General features: G+C 35.5%; 1 protein-coding gene and 1 long non-coding RNA gene across 3 annotated transcripts in view; one reads left to right on the top strand and one right to left on the bottom strand.

Moving 5' to 3' along the window:
- Positions 1–1,544: 1,544 nt before the first annotated feature.
- Positions 1,545–15,049, bottom strand: LOC104007120 (uncharacterized). The gene is made up of 2 exons (XR_002944579.3): positions 14,935–15,049; positions 1,545–1,675 (listed from the first exon to the last, which is right to left on the bottom strand). It is a non-coding gene; the product is annotated as an uncharacterized LOC104007120 (long non-coding RNA).
- The window catches only part of AHR (aryl hydrocarbon receptor), a 47,260-nt gene continuing 40,956 nt past the window's right edge, over positions 13,645–19,948 (top strand). For both annotated transcript variants that reach the window (XM_016957117.4, XM_003318337.6), the window contains exon 1: positions 13,645–14,394. In XM_016957117.4, coding sequence (XP_016812606.1) covers positions 14,330–14,394 — 65 coding nt within the window. In that variant the 5' untranslated portion in view covers positions 13,645–14,329. The remainder of the gene's footprint in view (positions 14,395–19,948) is intronic.

Below are 19,948 nucleotides of genomic sequence, written 5' to 3' on the forward strand. Positions count from 1 at the left end.
CACCCCCACCCCGGCCTTTTTTCTGAGATGGAGTCTCCCTCTGTCACTCAGGCTGGAGTGCAGTGGTGCGATCTTGGCTCATTGCAACCTCTGCCTGCCAGGTTCAAGCGATTCTCCTGCTTCAGCTTCCTGAGTAGCTGGGATTACAGGCACCCGCCACCATGCCTGGCTAATTTTTGTGTTTTCAGTAGAGACAGGGTTTCACCATACTGGCCAGCCTGGTCTTGAATTTCTGACCTCAAGTGATCTGCTCACCTTGGCCTCCCAAAGTGCTGGGATTACAGGCATGAGCCACCCCTCCAGCCTTTTATGAGCCTATTTATATGAAATTTCCACAATATGCCAATCCACAGAAGCAGAAAATAGATCAGCGTTTTCTAATAGCTGGCAGAAGGAGGAATGGGTAGTGACTGCTAGTGAGTATGGAGCTGCTTTTTGGGATGATGAAAATGTTCTGGAATTAGTACCGATAGCTTTGTAATCTTGTGAATATACTAAAAACCATTGAACTGAACACTAAAGTGATAAATGTTATGGTACATAAATTTTATTTCATTTTTTCAAAAAGTACTTTTTACATAGCATTGTTGTAAGACTAAATTAAAGAAAGTATGTAAAGTGCACAGGACCTGTAATCGATAAATACTAATTCTTATTTTTTTTTAAAGGATCGAATGGTAAAGATGGCTTTCATTCATTTGGGGGAATTAAAAATAATTAGTTTATATGAGATATGGAAAGAGGATACAAATCTGTTAAAATATTTTTTTAAAAATACTTCGTATAGGGCTAATGAATCAAAGGGACCACTTTATCCACATTTTCCTGACTAGTGAAATTTGCGCTAATGTAGGTACACCAAGCTGTACTTCTTATAAGTATCACTACAATAACAAACACCTAGGGATGGACACAGCACTCCATCCAATAACTGTGTGAACTCATTACCAAATTATTATTATGACTAATATGTTGGTTGCTATATCACATAACAGATATGAAAAAATACAATGTAATCACAACAACGTCAGAGTTTCATATCATCGATAATAGAGCTACTGGCTGTAGCAAAAATATTTTAAATTATCAAAGCTAACCTATAATCTTTTCACAGGTACAATATGTAGTGGTGAACATTTAACTTTAAATAGCACAGCACATTGTAAAAGTCACCCTATGTCATAAGAAGTGTATATAAATAATTGTTTATGATTCTACATCCCTGAAAAATGTGCATGCTGCACTAAATGTTTAATGTGTCCTTGACCAAAAGGGAATACAACATTAATTTTGTTTTGAGGACAAGTGGACTCCAGACAAAAATAGGTAACTTAGGTAGATACAACAGTTTTAGAAAATTCTGTTCCTGAGGTGGTGGGATTTTTAGGGAACTTACCTTTCTCAAGAACATAATTTCAAAAGACACTCTGTAAATTCATCAAAGTTTAATAATGAAGAGACACAATAAATGTTATGAAGTTTAGTGGGGGATACTTTGGAAGTGAATGCCAAAGATTACAATTTAGAGAAGACCACAACCAAGAAACAGTTCACAAAGTTTTAGTTGAATGAAAAATTTAAAAATTTTAAAGCACATCCAACTTCTTCAAACAATTTGTTTCTTCTGAGATTCCAGGTTTAATTTTGGTTATCCCATGACAAGTAGTTCACAACACTGGGAAAAGAAAGGAAAAAAAAAGAAAAAATATATTTTATTTGCATAGTACATATTTTTAATATTAATTTACATATCTAAGAATGTTTTCTTCTTAGAGCTTTCATTCTACTTTTGTTTTATATGTAATTAAAATTGAAGAGGATTTGACATCCCAAATCCTTTTTAAATGTTTTTCTGTATATGGTCAGCAGAAAACACAAAATATAGTGATCCTTCCACCTCAGTCTCCTAAGTAGCTGGGACTATAGGAACGTGCCACCACACCCAGCTATTTGTTTATTTTTCATAGAGATAGGGTCTCACTATGTTGCACATGCTCCAGCTATCATTTATTGACTAATTGTAACCTTAATGAAATAGTTCCTGATTTTTAGATTTACCTCCAATTTCCCCATCCCATCTTAAATACTACCACAAACTGTTCTGAAAACTCTTTCCTAAATACACATAAGTTTCCTTCTCAAGAACCCATAATTTCTCCTTGTTCATCAAATCAATTTTAAGTATCAATCCTAAGATACCCCATCAACTAATCTAACTTTGCTTTCTTATCTAACGGCATTTTCCCCATTCCCTAACGCATACCTTCCACTTCAATCAGACTAATTTTCTTCATTTCCTCAATATGTCAGATTCATACTTCTCACTTTATCATGTTTAATTAGAAAACCTACTTGCCACTTACTTAAATTGTACCCATTCTACAAGATCCATCTCATGCAGTACTTGCTTGTGCCATATGTTCTTCACAATAACTTAAATTTTATCTTGTATTGTTTAAGACGTTTAATCAATAAGCCACATTTCTCATGTAATTGAAGAATAGGCTGGTGAAATCTTAAGTGCTTAATCAATGTGCATTGAATTGAGCTAAATTTATATACTTAACTTGAATTTATATGCTTCAATATTGTACTGTTGAGGTTAAACATCTTTAAAATTACTTTCATATTATTTTATATTATTTGGTCAATCCCAAGTTTTCTCAGCTACAGAGCTCATGAGGTTGAGACCACAGTGAGCTGTAGTTGTGCCACTGCACTCAGCCCAGGTGACAGAGCAAGATCTTGTCTTAAAAATAAATAAAAATAAATGACAGATGAAAACTTTATTCCATCGTATGATGTAATTTTACATATGTGGAAGTAAATGAATAAGCTTTCATGCACAGAGCACTGGAAATTTTGATGTAGTTTATTCTGTCCAATATATAAAATTACCTAGGAAAGTAATGAGCACTTAGTGTAATTCTCCTGTTTTCTGAGTTCACCTATTGAGGAAAACTGAAGAGAGTTTTCATAGTCAAGGTTCAGCTGAATTTAAGTCCTGAGGGATGAAAACTAAAGTATATACACACATATATATTTTAGGAAACTTTCTTAGGAGATACACACACACACACACACACACACCTCCTAAGAAAGTCTCAAGGGAAAAAATGTCAGTGGGATGAGCCCTTTTAGGAGAAGCAGAATAAAAGACTGATTACAAATCAAAAAGCCAAAGAAGAAGCCACAGACAGAAATGGAGACAAGATCCAGAAGCCAGGCTGAAACAGGAGGGCAACAAATCAAGTCAGGAAATAACTGACATGAAGCACATCGGTGCCTTAATAGTGGCTGAATATGTGGGCTAGTTTAAAGGTGAAAAAGTCTCTTGATGCCATAAATATAACACATATTTCTAAAAAGAAATTCATTGAAAAGGGGGAGGAGAATTATTTTATTCCTTTAGAAAGTATAAGATCAAAGCACAGAGCAACATTTTTCCAAATCTGCTCAAAATCTTGCCAGACATGGTGTTATGTCAGTCCACTTCCACTTACAGAATTAGCCATAGTGCTTCTAATTATGACCACTGCAAAAAAAGTAAAAATACTAGTAAAATGTAAATTGAAGTGAAAGCTATTCATTTATAGGAAAGGTATCATACAAACTCACAGACATTCTTAGAACTGGAGATTTATAAAATTTAGGTACCAATCGAATATGCAATTGTTTCTTCTGCATTATTTGCCCAGGAGAACCAATACTTCACAAACTGTGTTTAGACTTTATTAGCTGAGCAAAATTAATGACAAGAGAATGCCACCAGACAATTTTGATAGTTGCTTTTCCTATCATGAATACTTATCTTTCAAAAGAGGAAGCAATGTTAAATAGGCTTAATATGGTTTAATCCTCTCAAAGACTTTGTAAGGTATGAATGAAACTTGCACATGCGTGTCAGTTAGGTTTTAGTACAGGAAACAGATAAGTTTCAGGTATTTCAAGTAAATAGGGATTTAAAACAGGGAATAAAATGCTTACTAAATCTTTGGGAAGGCTAGAGAGAGGCTCTAGGCTGGGAATTCAGAAATGTTTCCATAACACTGTAGAACTGACTTATTAGAGAAAGATGACCTTTGCTTCAATCAGAAAAGTGGGGACTTCAGAAGTCACTATAAAATTTATTGACTTCAAAAACACACCACTGTAGCCACAATTAAGAGATCAGGGAGCCACTACTGCTCACACCCCTACAGCCTCTCAAACCCTAGAACTTGGATGCTGGAACTCATCACAGAAAAATCATGTTTCCACAATCTCACTTATTAGCAGAAAACAATGGAAGCAGCAGGAAGATGACCTCCACTTGACTTTCGCTTCCAAATCTCAACAAGTGCATCTAATTGGATGAAACTTATTTACATTTGGAAGTTTAATGGCACAGGAATCGGGGAAATTTAGTTTTTAGCTTTCCAGCTGCTGTAGTATAGAAATACACAGTATGGAAAAGTGCAAATGGTTGCCAGTTGGCCATATCCACCATACTGAGATTCAAAGGTTTTAGAAATTTCTTATCCAAGGTCACAGAACTTGTGAGTGCTAGAGCAACAAACTTGAATTCAAAGATTTTGGCCACTTGCCCAGTGCTCTTTCCACTACATCAGTCTACAGCACTGATTACTCTCTGAAGACATTTGCCAAAGGAGACATATTTTCAAATCTTGTGCTAATTATATTTTTCACTGAAGCATTAATTCAGGCATCTGTGAACATTGTTACCTTTTAGTCTTATGTCAAATCTAGTTCTTCTTCCAAACTCAGACTTAATCTTATTTTACAGTAATTACAGTTAAACCAACACTGCTAGGGTTTAATACCTTTGAGTATTTTTCTCAGCAGGCTTGCTGCTTAATCCATTTAATGTCAGAACAACACAAACCTTCTTATTAAAATGGGGGAAAGGACATTATTAGAGACTGCATTAGTGGTTTTTTCTTCTTTGGGGTAAAACCTACCAATATGGCAATATTTGCACCTTATCTTTATTTTGTTTTCTGCTGACCACATACAGAAAAACATTAAAAAAGGAAAGATTTCAGATGTTAAATCCCCTTGAATTCTAATTACACATAAAAGTAGAATGAAAGCTCTCTGAAGCAAATATTCCTAGATTTGTACTTTAATATTAAAATAAAAAATATGAACTATGCAAGTATTTGGACAAAATGAAAAAATATAATGCCTCAGTAATATTCATATTCAATTAAATCATCACTTTCATTTCAAATGCACTTTAAAGTAATTTGGGGAACATATTTTTAAATGTACATACAATGACCTAAGTACAAAAATTCCTAACATATACCTTAAGAGAAAAATAGAAATTACTACCTAACACTTCTGATTAGACTTAAGCAATAATACTATGTTAAAATTAAAGAGGTGATTAAATTCATATAAATAAAAGGTACATATCATGATTGTAGTTAGAAGAGATTTGATTGCGCTCTTTAAACAAGGAGATAATTATTGTTCAAAAGTTGTTAGATCAAGTGGATCTAGTAGTTTTGTGCTAAGAGCATATAGAAAAGAATATAATAAAGAAACAATGTATGTGGTTGTTAAGGATCAAATAAAGACGTTATCAGAGTCTTGTGTAGGTTAGATTACATCAGTATCACAGATTATTTATCTCCACATATTCATTAGATACAGAATGTTAACTTTATAAGAGTTGGCAAATTTTTAAATCAAAAGGAACTATTGTATTCAGCACACAAAGCAGTGAAGGCTGTGATTAACCTCAAGAGAAGTTTGGGGTGCTTACTAGAGAAAACAATTGATCCTGAGATTTTTCTGAACATTTCTATTTGTCATTGGAATCCGTCTTTTGTAAAAGACTGTTTTCACTCCTGAAAGTCATTATGTACTCTCTCTGTGTACACACACACACACACACACACATATACACACACCCCTCTATATATAATATACACACATATAAATGTTGAGGGGTATATTAGAGAGATCACACAATAAGGCTTTTTCCTTTGCTTTTTACATAGGAAACTAAAATAATAAGTTCAATTTAACTTCTAAATTCATTCAGATTAGAAAGAAAAATAATTAAAAATTGTGATAGTATTTTTTTTTGTTGAAGGATCTTTTACATTAAAGTCAGCAGTATTATTTGGTAAGTGGGCTACAGAGTAGAACTTAAAAAATATATCCCTATCTCAGTTATCCCACATATTTAGTATCTTATAAGAAATGACCAGGCCGGGCATGGTGGCTCATGCCTGTAATCCCTGTGCTTTGCGGGGCCGAGGCAGGTGGATCACCTGCGGTCAGGAGTTCGAGACCAGCCTGACCAATATGGTGAAACTCCATCTCTACTAAAATTACAAAAATTAGCTGGGTGTGGTGGCATGCACCTGTAGTCCCAGCTACGTGGAAGGCTGAGGCTGGAGAATCGCTTGAACCCGGGAGGTGGAGGTTGCAGTGAGCCGAGATCGCGCCACTGCACTCCAGCCTTAGTGACAGACTCAGACTCCATCTCAAAAAACAAAACAAAACAAAAAACAAACAAAAAGAAATGACCAAAGACCATAAGTTGTAAACTACAGAAGTTGAAGTTACCTTTATAATGATTTTATATATATGTAATTATATATATTATTTAATGTATATATGTTTTTGTGTGTGTACTTGCTTTTTAAACAGACTTATGTTGGACATATATTTCAATGTCAAAGACAGTGCTTTTCATTATTCTTTAGGTAAAATAATGAGGTGTACATGACTCTAGTAAGAGCTAATTGGAAAATTATAATGTTTGACACTCCTTTACTGTTTTGTTTTCTTATTTTTTGACTATTAATTAAAAGGATGTGTAGAAAACATGAAAAATTAAGTATTAATTTCATGGTGACAGATATTTGCCATCTATTTTTTCTGAGCATAACATATAGTAATATAGAACTCAGAAATTACTGGCTTAAATCAATGCTATTGTTTATTACCAAATTAACCATTATTATTCTAGTCATCTACTGAGGAGTATAGTTTCCAAATAAAACTTAAATTGCCACTTAGAGACTTGACCCTAAAGATGTAATGACATAAAGTGCTCAGTTTTGAGAAGTATATTTCACTTTGTGTACTGATGGATTTTCCTCATCTTGTTGAGCAGATACTAAAAGGTAAGAAAAGGGCTATTAAGTTACAGCTATTAAGTACTATTTCTTATTATTATTGAAAAAAATATCATCTTTAGGTTGACTGATAATGACATTTCTTTTAGAAGGACTGAGTGTTTGTGTGCCTAAAAACCACGACCTACTTCATAATTGGCTAATACCTTCAGTATGAACAAACTTTTTAAGAATAAACTGCTGTATGTGAGGCTATTTCTTTTATCAATATTTCATGTAGGGCATGTTTATAAATATTTGAGAAAATTCTATCAGAATGTCAACCTTTTTTATATCCTAAAATAGGCAAATACTAATTAAAACAAAATGGTCTGGGGGATTGAATTACCCTCTACTGACCTCCATTTTTCTCATCATCTTGTTAATGCAGTTCTTACTGAAATTAACATTTGTCTGAACTGTTCAAGATTAACTTAAAAAAATCAAAGTTTGCATTTTATATCATTCATTTACTTTACATATACAATCAAAGCACTCTAACAGGATACAGATTGGTGTTTTTACTAATATAGGTGTATGTCGACTTTCTTTTATAGGGGAGATTTGCTTCAAAGAATTATACAAAAAACTGGCATAAATATGACCACTCACAAAATGTGTTTAAATAAGTAAATAATATGGAAAAATACAACACAAATATGTAATGAATATTTGAAAACCCTGGTTTCTGAAGAGTTTAGATATTGTTTACATTATAATCTACTTGGTATTTCTTTAAATACCAATGTATCCCAAAATAATTATTCGATTCACATGCTTTTCTCTGAAACATATTTGTTTATGTAATTTATTTAAAGGCTCAGATAACCAAAATGAATTCAACCTAACGCAAGGATTAAAAGAATGTAAGAGGTCTGTCCAAGATCTGGGAATACATCGAATCCTTCCTACTCATTTTCATCAGAAGCCCTCGCCTCTGTGAAGACAGATGGGAGCTCCATCTACATTCAGGCAGGAAGGCCACTCAACTAAAGTTTAAGGTTTTACAAGGAAAATTCCTACAACTTGCTTCAGGAGGGAAGGGTGGAGAACATTCTGTTTTACAGGACACTCCACCCTCAGCTATATCCCCTTGATTAATTATGTAACCAGATCTCCTTCATCAACTTACCAATCAGGTAATGGCAGGTATTTCTGATGCTTGGTATGGGGTCTGAGTGAGGAGGGTCCTAAAAATATTACTTATGCAGCTGTTTTGCATAGCATTAAAGTGAAAAGCTTTAACTTGCAGTACAAGTTAACATTTGTTCCAGACTTTTTTTTAAGCTATTATTTTAGCATGTAAGCCTTATAGACATAAATCCTGTCTACTGATACATTATAAAGTCTTAGAAAAGTCAGTGATTATATACAGGAAAGTAGATAAAGGAGAAATTTCAAATGCATAAGAACAAGCAAAAAGGTATTCGTAAGGTATTAGAAACTATTAGCATTTTAGTATAAATAACTGGTGAATACAGCAAAATGAATAATTTGTGGTTAGTATAAATCAGCTAAATTCTTGAAATGCACAACTAACTACACATATTCTTCAGCCCACGGAGGCCATACGATGGAGATTTGGGATTCTAACTTTGTTTTCAAAATGGAGAAGTGCAGAAACTTTGAATCTTTTAAAATTTATCTTCCATCTGTTTCCTGTAATATCAAGATTTAGAGCAAGGTCTGAAGCTTTATCTTACGTAAAAGCTGAGTGCCTAATATGTATCTGTCCTGACCTCCCATGGAAACAATTATCAGGCTTCAGATATTTTGTCTCTCAATTTTTTAACTTGAAAGTACATGGCTATTTATTTTTGCACTTATTTTTTGTTTTTATTGTGCAATTTTTCAACATATGGCAAAGTTGAAAGAATACCACAAATGTTTGTATACCTTTCATAATTGTGTATATATGTGTGTATATATATATGTGTGTGTATATATATGTGTGTGTGTGTATATATATATATATATATATATATATATGAATGTTGCAGCATGCATTTCCTGAGAATAAGGATCTTCTCTTTATTCTAGAGGTATATACCTCTACAGATGATAGAGGTATATAACCACAATACCTCTATCACCTGTAAAATCCCGATTCCAGGACACAACATAGATAAATTAAATAAAAATTTTTGTAGTGGAGCCAAGGATCCGTAATTTTTACAGTTCTCAAGTGACTACAATATGCAACAAATGTTGAGAACCACTGTCCACACATTAATTAAATTTGTTAAATATTTTCAGTAAAGAATACATTTTGTTTCTTAATATGAATAAGAATGATAGCCTTTTAAAGTTTAGCAAATCTAAATTATATATTTTAGGTCAGCATTTTACAATAATTTATATTTCCTTAAGCTGTTCTTATCAAGTTAATAATTTTCTTTGTTAAATAAATGTATTTTATCTTAATTTCAGTTCTTCTATATCATGATTTAAAATGCAGAAAGTATGTATTATGTAGATTTCAAATATATTTATCTCCAAAGTTAAATGGATTTTAGTAAAAATGATATTTATACATATATATTTTAATAAAATGTTTAATAAATTAGACATGAATCTTAGCATGTGAAACATAAAACTTTTTTATAACTTTCCCCATAATCAAACTTCAAATTCGTGAGAATTAAAAGTCCGGAAAGAAAGAAATCGAAATCCAAACTTACTGCATGTTAACATTTTAATAATGTACTTTCATGTGTTAAAAACCTAAATGTTTCTTGCAACAAAGCATTATCCATAAGTGAATAAAAATAATTTTGACTAATAACAAATTATTCCTATCTTGTAGTTTCTTTGTCAGAATTAAGATTAGCATTATCTATTAATTACTTCTCTGTGGCTTCTATGACACTGTTGTATCCAAGCAAGTAAAGAAGACATTAAGCATTTAGAAACAGCCCTTAGATGTCTATGTCTGTTCTTCAGTGTTAGGAGTAAAAGCAAGCAATGTGTAAACTGATTATTTTTAATAAATGAATCAGAACAGTTCAAAGTCAGATAAGTTATACATTTTAGACTGGGGCAGAAGTCACAAGACCCAGATTCTAGGCTATGATTAGCAGGGCACTTGATCTCTCTGGGCCTGAAGTTTCTCACCTGTTAAATGAAGGATTTAGTTATGCCAAAGGTCCCAAACTTTCTCAGTTCACAGCGTTCCTAGTGTCTCAGTAATTTTTTCATGGTGTTGCAAGCTAAAAGAAACACCTAACAGTTCCATTTATTAAACAGTTAAACCCAAACTTATGTTTGTCTATCCTAACAACTTAGTAGCTATTTAAAAAATAATATACATTAACATTTTTTATTCTTAATGGGATGTGCACATCTGTTGGGCACTTCATAACTTCTCAAACTTTGGAATAAACTTGGAAACCGCTACCCTCATTCCTGTTCTACAGTAATTTTCCCACAGTCCTTGTGTTTTATTACAGCAATTTACAAAAACACAGCCTCACAAAGATACGATGTCAAAAGGAATGAAGTACAATTTAATGTGTAGAAGTTCTGAACTACCTCAAGATAGTGGTTTGCACGGTGTCCAACCGATGTCACTGTGTTGGCCTTGAAAATTTAAAATATCCCATGATAGTGCCCCTGTGAGTTTGTTGTGGTGCTCCTGGGGTGCCTCAGTACATAGTTTAGGAAGCATGGACTACCCTCTGTAAAATACTTCATATAGCTACAATGTGTGTTGTAAACTGTAAAAGACAATTCTGAGGGCCTGAAGTAAGGAGCTGCAGAATTGAAGAGGAGATTAAAAAGTGATACATGCTCAGTCTGCATGAAATTCCCCTTCCTCCCCAGGTCACCTATAAAATGCCTACCTATGCCTCAAAACTCAGCTCAAGCTCCCTCAGGGTAACCTCCCCTTACCAAGTTAAATCCACCTATTATACATTCTCACAGTATTCATTTCACAGTACTTGTCCCAGTTGTAATTATACATTCATTTGTGTAACTATCTGGTTAATTCTTGTCTCTCTCATTAGAATGTAAGCTCTAAGAGGAAAGAACATGTCTGATATCACTACTGTAACCCACAGTGTCTGGTATATTATAGGGGCTAAAATCTTGCTTAGTGAAATGAACTGTGATAGAATAGGTTTAGCATTCATTTTGATTATTTTCCTTTATTCAAGAACAGCTGATATTTATAATAGCATTCCTAAAACATTTTTCTCATACTATTTCGCAGGAGAAAGAAACCCATACACATACAGCTGCATCTGAAACCTCAGAAAGTAAGCTCAACCCAATTGATTAAAAGGATGTTCTTTGGATAAGGTAATCAAATGTTCACCGACTCTTATAGCCAAATTAATTATTATGAGATAAAAATCACGTAACTACAAAAAAAAAAAAAAACTGCTCACAAAAAAGTTTTTAAATCTTTGCAGATGGACACAAACCATACTTTGAGAACCATGTTCCACAGTGCCAATACAGGAAGTTTCTAGATAATGGCAGCTCATTTTTTAAAAATGGCACTACACTATACTGTATTCACATGCCAGCAAAAAGGTTAAGGTAAGTTCATGTCACTATTAAAATAAAATGAATTCTGGGAATTTTGTTGATATTCAATTTTAATCTTAATTATGCAAAGATCTGTTACTTAACTAAGACTATGTAACATAATACAGCATATGACTTCTGGATAATGAAAATAATCCTAAAGTTAAACATAAAAAAATAAGGGTATGAAAGTCAAAATAAGGTAGAAAATGACTGCACCAAATAGCCAACAACCTTAAAAAGGGTAGGATTTTTTTAAATCACTAAATTAAGATTGGTTCATTGCATTTAGTACATCTCTTTTATGAAGAGGAGTTATAAGCTACAGAATCAATAAATTATGTTTTGATATAAATTTTTCACCCTTAAAGTTCCTAGCTAGGAGGAAATTATTCTTTTACACTTACACGTTTCAGATAGAATGGCTATAAGTAAGCACAGATAAATGAAGAAATGAAAGAGAAGGGAAAAATAGAGATGGTTGATTCTGCCTCTGCAATTGCTAATTCATAAACATCAAACTTTCCCAGTGTACACTGTCTTCTTTGGGAATTTGCTCCATCTTTTTCCTTAAACTGAAAGGTGGCTTACTGAGGCTATCACTTTCCTAAAGGTCTCCCCAATACTGCCTAGTTATTTTCTCTTATCACAGGATACAGGGTGGATGTCCATCTACTTCCTTGTTGTCACTTCCCAGATCACTTTTACTTTATGCTCTTCTAAAATTAAAACAAAGATCATCGACCACAAAACACAATTGTTCTTTTGTAGCTCATGCTAGAATACCCTCTGTTACATCTCCTTCATCTTTCTGATCCAAAATTTAGTAGCCTACTATATCTCACCCACTGTCCTTCTTTCCTCCAGCTATGGTAGAGAACTGCTCCTCCAACTTTATGTACATTTGAATCACCTGGGAGTTCTTGTGAACTTCGGGTTCTGATTTAATAAGGACACCCAAAGAGTCTGCATTTCCTGTAACTCTCAAAAGAAGCTGTGGAGTACTCTGAATAGCAAAGCACTGTAAGTGCTGTTTCTGTTAGTATCTAATCTATTAGTCCTAATCTCCCATTTATGCTTTGGCACTCATTCCCTCCTGCTTTCGCTATCTTAATATCTATCATTCCTTCACTGTTCCCTCAGGTTCCCTACATAGTTTATCTCTACCCCCTCTAAGCTGCTCAGTATCGCCCATTAAAGAACTAAACCAAAACTAGAAAACCCTCATTTAACCCTTCACTCCCCCTACATACCATCTGATGTGGATGAGAGCATCCACAGCTAAACTTGGAAGAAAAATTGTCTGCTTGAGGATGCCATTTTGTTATCTTCAGCTCAATCCTGTACCCACTTCAATGTTATTTGCAGGCCCATTACCCCAACACTGCATTCACGAAAGTCATCAGTGACTACACATTGAGAAAACAAGAATGACATTTTCAGTTCTCAACTAATTTGAATTTCTCAACAGCATTCAATATTGTTAATTACTCCCAATATTTTTCCACATGGTCCTCCATGACACAACACATAATAGTCCCCTTATTATCTATTTTCCTGTCTATTGTAAAGACTTCCCCCGCACACCAAAAAAGGTCAAGGAAACTCCTAGCCTTCAAGTCTCAATTCAAATCTGGCCTTCTGAAGCCTCCCCAACTAGGAAAATATACAGTCCCATTGGTTGTCTACCAGTTGTCTACCAGTTAATTGTAATTCTTAGCCACAAGTTAGCTGACCCACCGTCTCTCAAACAGGTGAAGTTAAGCTCAATATTTGGCATATCTTGATATACTTTGTACAGTCTAGCTACAATAAGTTTGCCTATGCACGAAGATGGCTACCGGCGGGGGGGGCGTCCTTACGTCCTACGTCATCACGTGCCGGGATGAGGGTGGGGCCCTCAAGGAAGATGGAATGGAATCCAGATGGGCGGGGGCAAGCAGGACGGGGCGGGGCTACGCGGGATCTGGGCGGGGAGGGGCGGGGCCGGTGAGGGGTCGGGGGTGCTCCTGCTATTCAGCCGGTGCGCGCGGCGGCGGGAGGCAGTGGCTGGGGAGTCCCCTCGACGCTCTGTTCCGAGAGCGTGCCCCGGACCGCCAGCTCAGACCAGGGGCAGCCGTGTAGCCGAACGGAAGCTGGGAGCAGCCGGGACTGGTGGCCGGCGCCCGAGCTCCGCAGGCGGGAAGCACCCAGGATTTGGGAAGTCCCGGGAGCAGCGCGGCGGCACCTCCCTCACCCAAGGGGCCGCGGCGACGGTCACGGGGCGCGGCGCCACCGTGCGCGACCCAGGCCAGGATTCTAAATAGACGGCCCAGGCTCCTCCTCCGCCCGGGCCGCCTCACCTGCGGGCATTGCCGCGCCGCCTCCGCCGGTGTAGACGGCACCTGCGCCGCCTTGCTCGCGGGTCTCCGCCCCTCGCCCCCCCTCACTGCGCCAGGCCCAGGCAGCTCACCTGTACTGGCGCGGGCTGCGGAAGCCTGCGTGAGCCGAGGCGTTGAGGCGCGGCGCCCACGCCACTGTCCCGAGAGGACGCAGGTGGAGCGGGCGCGGCTTCGCGGAACCCGGCGCCGGCCGCCGCTGTCGTCCCAGCCTACACCGGGTTCCGGGGACCCGGCCGCCAGTGCCCGGGGAGTAGCCGCCGCCGTCGGCTGGGCACCATGAACAGCAGCAGCGCCAACATCACCTACGCCAGTCGCAAGCGGCGGAAGCCGGTACAGAAAACGTGAGTGTCCCGAGCGCGTCCTCATCGCGGGGGCTGGGCGCTCAGGCACGCGGGTGCGGGAGGCAGCCCCACCCCGCCCCCAAATCCCTGCGATCCTGGGATTAGGTCCATTCCCGGCACTGCCCGTGGAATCGAGGTTTGGAGGCCGGCTGGGAGACAGAGGACTTGGATTCTCCCGTTTTCAATGATTGCATTTTAAAAATTGTCCTCCCACCCATCCTCTTCCCCCGCACCAGTGCATACACACCCTCTCACATTTGCAACTTTGTTCTTTCTGATTTGGTCCTGATTTGTTGACAGCTCTGATCTGCCTTGGGCTAATGGATTAGTTAGTATAAACCTGTCTTGAAATCTCCTTCCACTTTTAATATCCGCATGGGTTAGGTTAGAGGACGGTCTTAATTCTCATTCTTCGTAGAGTTTGGTAGGGCGAGATGTTTTAAAGAGCTAAACACATGCTGACTTTTACGAAGGGGCTGAGTGCCTCTAAAGGTACTTTTTGGTCCCCACCAACTGGCTTTGTGTTGCGCTCTTACTTACTTATTTGGCAGCAATTTTGTAGCGCTCATCGTGACCATATCGGTAAAGTGGATAGAAGTGGTAGCAGGTGGGAGGGGATGCAACGGACAGGATACGGTGGAGGATTTGTATTCTGCAGACATCTTTTTCGGAAGCTTGCTTATCACTTTTGGGGTGGCTTTAGGGTCTGTAAAATAAAAGATTTAGAACTGCATTTGAGAGAGGTTTTCATTCTTAACGTCTATCTCTAATTCTTTTCCCCTTCAAAGTTTTCTTCTAGTTGAGTGAGTACAAACTTGCTTTTGTCGTTGTCGGTTGATTTTGGTGGAATATTTGTGTGAGATGGCCAATTTTTTGTGTGTGTCAGAAAAAACTATCCGTGCTCAAAACATTACCTGTTGTGAGGTGGTTGTATTCATGTGTTTATTCCAATTTTTTTATTTCTAGATCTCTGAGTTACTTTACCTACATGTGTTTCAAGTTTTCGTAAACAATTTTAAGAACTCTTAAACGTCTTCTCAGACCAAATCAGAAGTGTGCGTTTTGCTTAGACTCCAACTATCACTAATGGGAACCAGAAAAATAACACTTTAAGATTTACATTTAAAACCAGTTATTGGTTTAAAGTTTCATTCTAAAATTTTAGTTTCCTTTCAGAATTTCAGTTATCATAGTTCTTCAGAACTATACTTATGAATTGGCATTAACAGAGGATAATAATCTATAAATAGACTGATTAAAATTTAGAAGTTTTATGGTACAGTGTGTCTTAAGGGAATATTGTCAAACCAGCAGTTTTCTACCTTGGCAGTTTGAGACATCGGTTTATAATACTTTTAATTTTGTAGAATGGTTTCTTATATTAAAGCATGTTTGTCTTATTTGACATTGTCATTGATGGTTAAAGTTGGGAGGCATCCCAAATGTCTGTTCTATGTGTTTATTAATATAATAATACACTTAGCATCATATATAATAGGGGTGTCATGGGTTTTTATGTGTATGGTGAGAAAACATGAAGATCTCCCTGATGTTTTTTTAAGATACTGGGTTTCAGTTAGGGTGTTATCAAAGGACCTGGATGGCTTTGTAAACAAAAACAAATGCCATAATTTTGTATTCATTATACAGTTTAACATTTATGGATTTTGGTTATTTTGCGTAAAATGTACTTTTTATTAGATTATCCTAATATTATACTTACTTAGTCTTTAATATACTTGTATTAATTTCCTATAATATAACAAAAGTATTTTTTCCATTCACCCACATTTTGTTAGCATAGATGTTTATCAGATCTCTGCTGAGCACCATATATTGCTTCTAATCATACAAATGCCTTAAATATTACCAGCTTGCTCTGTAAGAAAAGGCTAGTGCTGGCATTTTCATTATCAAGTGAAAGTGTTTATATAAATTATTTTTACCTGAATGAAAAATTGTTAACTTTATAATGCAGTTAATCAAAGTTTATTTTAGAAATGAAGTCATTGAACTTGGTATTAAATTTGAGTTTTAAAATTAAGCTACCAGTTTGTGGCCTAATGAGCCCCAAAACATGCCAACATTGGGGAAAATAGATCTTGTTTTGAGCTGAAAATGCTATCCAGACCTACTTAACTTTGACCTCTTAAATGAGAGCCATTTTATTTTATTTACAGATAAAATATGCTGTAGCATTATTGTAGGACTGTTTAAAAAGACAGCCAATTAAATATAAATTTTATGGAATATAAGTATTCCATAAAATTTTGGAGTAAAGTAGGTGACAATTGTAACCTGAAGCTCTTTCAATCTTGAGTTGAATTTATTAAGAAAAATCAACCCCCCCTAGTGGCGGCTCTCACATAGAAAATTATCTTTATTAGTAGGAAATACATTTTAAATGTATTCAATTTAATCCCACTGAAGTATCTCCAACATAGTAGACTCTCAATAAATATTTTCTTTCTTTTTGGAGTAATGAAAGTTGGGAAATTAAAGGCTCTGAAGCAACTTTACGTCCAATTCATGTTCCTACCTTCAAGAAGAAAATATCGAAGATAACTTTCATTATAGAATCTACTATAACTTTGCTTAGACTGTTGCCCCATACTGAGTAACCCTACTCAGAAAAAGAGAACAAATCCTGTGTTTATTTTATTCTCTTTGGAAATGAAAGTGTTTGTTTATTTTGTCTCATGAAGATAGTCAAAAAAGCCATTATAGAATTAAATAGAATGTTTTTCCCTAGTGATAATTTTGGATATATTTTTGTATTTTTAAAGTTTTAATCATAAAGAAAAAGTTGTAATGGATTTCACCTTACCTGTACATAGAAAGTTAGCACTGAATGTTGGCAAATAATAGGTGTTGAGAAAAGGGGATCTACACTTTAAAATGATACCAGCTGTAGTGGTGATTAAGCCATTATGAAGTGTCAGAACTGGAAGTCACTTCTGAGCCTTAGCTGATCTTTCTTTAAAATGCATACTGATAAAAACTTTTACTTTTATTAACATATTAATAATATAAAAGCATTGTCTTGCTATTCTTTTTAAATGTCATGAATTTCATATATGTAATACTGAATTGTATTACTTACATAATGCTCATTAAATGTTTTCTATAAATTTATGGTGCCATTTTTAAAATAGCATCTAAAATAAAAGAATGGGTCTTTTCATTTACACAATTATTTCTCCATCATTTTTCTTTCCAATAGCTTGATTTAGATAGCATATACATAGTAGTTATGGACACTTGCTTATTAGAACTATGAAATGAAGTAAGTGAAAGTGTTTAGTTATAGGTAACATTAAACGGCAAAAAGAGGAAACAGGTATAAATTGAAAGCACTGGATCTAAACTAAAAAATGAGGTCTAGTTTCTTCACTGTTACAGATCTGGGCAAGTTTCTTGACCAATAAAGCACGACAGTCAGCACCTGTACTGCTACTCTCACAACTAAAACAGAACAACAACAACAACAACAACAACAACAACAAATATATATATATATATAGTGAAGACTGCTAAAGATATAAATGAAACAGAAACGTAAATTCTATTCTTTTAGCTTACATTATCACAGAACAATCAATTCTCCCGTGAAACAGTAAGAGGCAGTATACGATTATGTTCTCAATTACGGCTACTGCTGAAATGTGCTACTTCACTGGTGAATAAATTTACATAGTACGTGCTTACTCATGTATTTAATTAAGACAGTTACTTAGAAGTAAATACCATACAAATCTTTTACAACAGTACCTTTCTACTTTTACGCTTCTTGTAAAATTGATATTTTGCTAGTGGCTTAATATGACAAAAGATGACTGTTTATTAGCACTTATTCTGATACAAGCTTGCCCAGTTCTTTACATCATTTTCTTCATTTTTATAATAGTACTAAAGAAAGGTAGTATTATTTAAGTTTATAGATAGGGAACTGAGATTCAAATTCAGAGTTGCTCAGGTAATGAAAAAGAGTTTGGATATTGGATCCCAGGTCTTTTTGCTTCAAAGCTTGTGTTCTTACTGACTTGTGTTCGTACTGTCCAGGTGAACAGATTCAGTGATGCATACAGTACAGCCATATCCTAGGGATTTTCACTGTTTCTTCTCAGATAGTGTTATGGCTGAAATAAATTATTTGTCATTTCCCATACATAATTTGTACTTGCTCATCCCCATACTTGTGTTTTACGTCCTTTCCTCTTAGAGTCTTTTCTCCTGTCTTATTGATTTGCTACCCACCTCCCTTCCTCCTTAAAACATTGTTTTTAAAGGCTGCATAATACTCTGTTGTACTAATATTCTATAATTTTTTAACTGTTTTTCTTTTGGGAGGAAATTTTATTCCCAACCATTTAATACTTTAATATTTCAGAGAATACCCTTGGGACATGTACATTTTTATGCAAATTTATTTTTTTAGGAAAAAATTCCTGTAAGGGAATTTTGGGATAGAAAAGTATGTGTTGTTTGAAGGTTGAACCAAATCGTACACTCCAAGAGATAGTATCAAATTAAGAAAAATTTACTAATTACATTCCATCATCAATCTGGGGATGTGACTATATCTTTGCATTTTTGCTTAAAAAATATTATTGTCAATTTCATAGGCAAAAGTGTGGTTGGTAATTAAAGTTGTATGTTGGGATCATGGTTATGTATAGGAGAAGCACTTGTATTTGCAGATTTTCTACTTAGGGTGTCCTTTACGTATTCATTTGTTTTGTCTTAAATTTTTCAGTCATCTTTTAGTTTGTTCTTTTTACTTCTTTCTATTGAAATATTGTTTTAAAATGTATTCCTATTAAATAATACTGGCAGATTTCAAAAGTCAATTATATATGTGGCATATCTTAAGTATAGCATGTGAGGCCTTATCTTTTGATGTCTTACTGTGGTAGTTAGGGATTTTAGTGCTCTCTTGTCTCACTTTAACCTTTTTCACCTTCCTCCATCCTCCCAATATATTTTATCACAATTTTGGATTATATACACATTAGCGTTGTATTATTTTTGACTGTATATTGTTTACTGTTTAGCTAAGTAATATACTGTGATTACATTTGCCTTCCTGTTCTATGCTATTATTGATTTCTTTTCTACCATCTTCCCGTTTATTTGCATCTGGGTTTAGCTGTCACTTAGGTTCATCGGAGACAGAGTTTGTGTTTCTGGCTCCTGCTTTTCTTGTTTTGGTGTGGTTTTCTGGAAGAGAAGGGTAGTTGCAGAAAGCTAGGTATTCTACCGTCACGGAAACAGAAGTGTCTTGCCTGTATTTAAGACCTGATTTAGATGCCACATCTCCATGAACTCTTTTACAGCACCTGTGTTACTGAGCAATATATTATGCTTGATTTTGCCATGTTATAAAATATATTTCCTCCTAGGAGGAAAAAGAATGTCTTTAAAGATAGGACTATTATTTGTCTTTGAAACTACCAGAGCTTCCCAGTACAGTACCATGCACTTAGTACATATTTGAGATGTACTAATTTAACAATTAACTACCACTTAAAATTTTTTTGGTAATGTTTTAGTG

Source organism: Pan troglodytes, chromosome 6 (genome assembly GCF_028858775.2).
Source record: "Pan troglodytes isolate AG18354 chromosome 6, NHGRI_mPanTro3-v2.0_pri, whole genome shotgun sequence".
NCBI classification, from domain to species: domain Eukaryota; kingdom Metazoa; phylum Chordata; class Mammalia; order Primates; family Hominidae; genus Pan; species Pan troglodytes.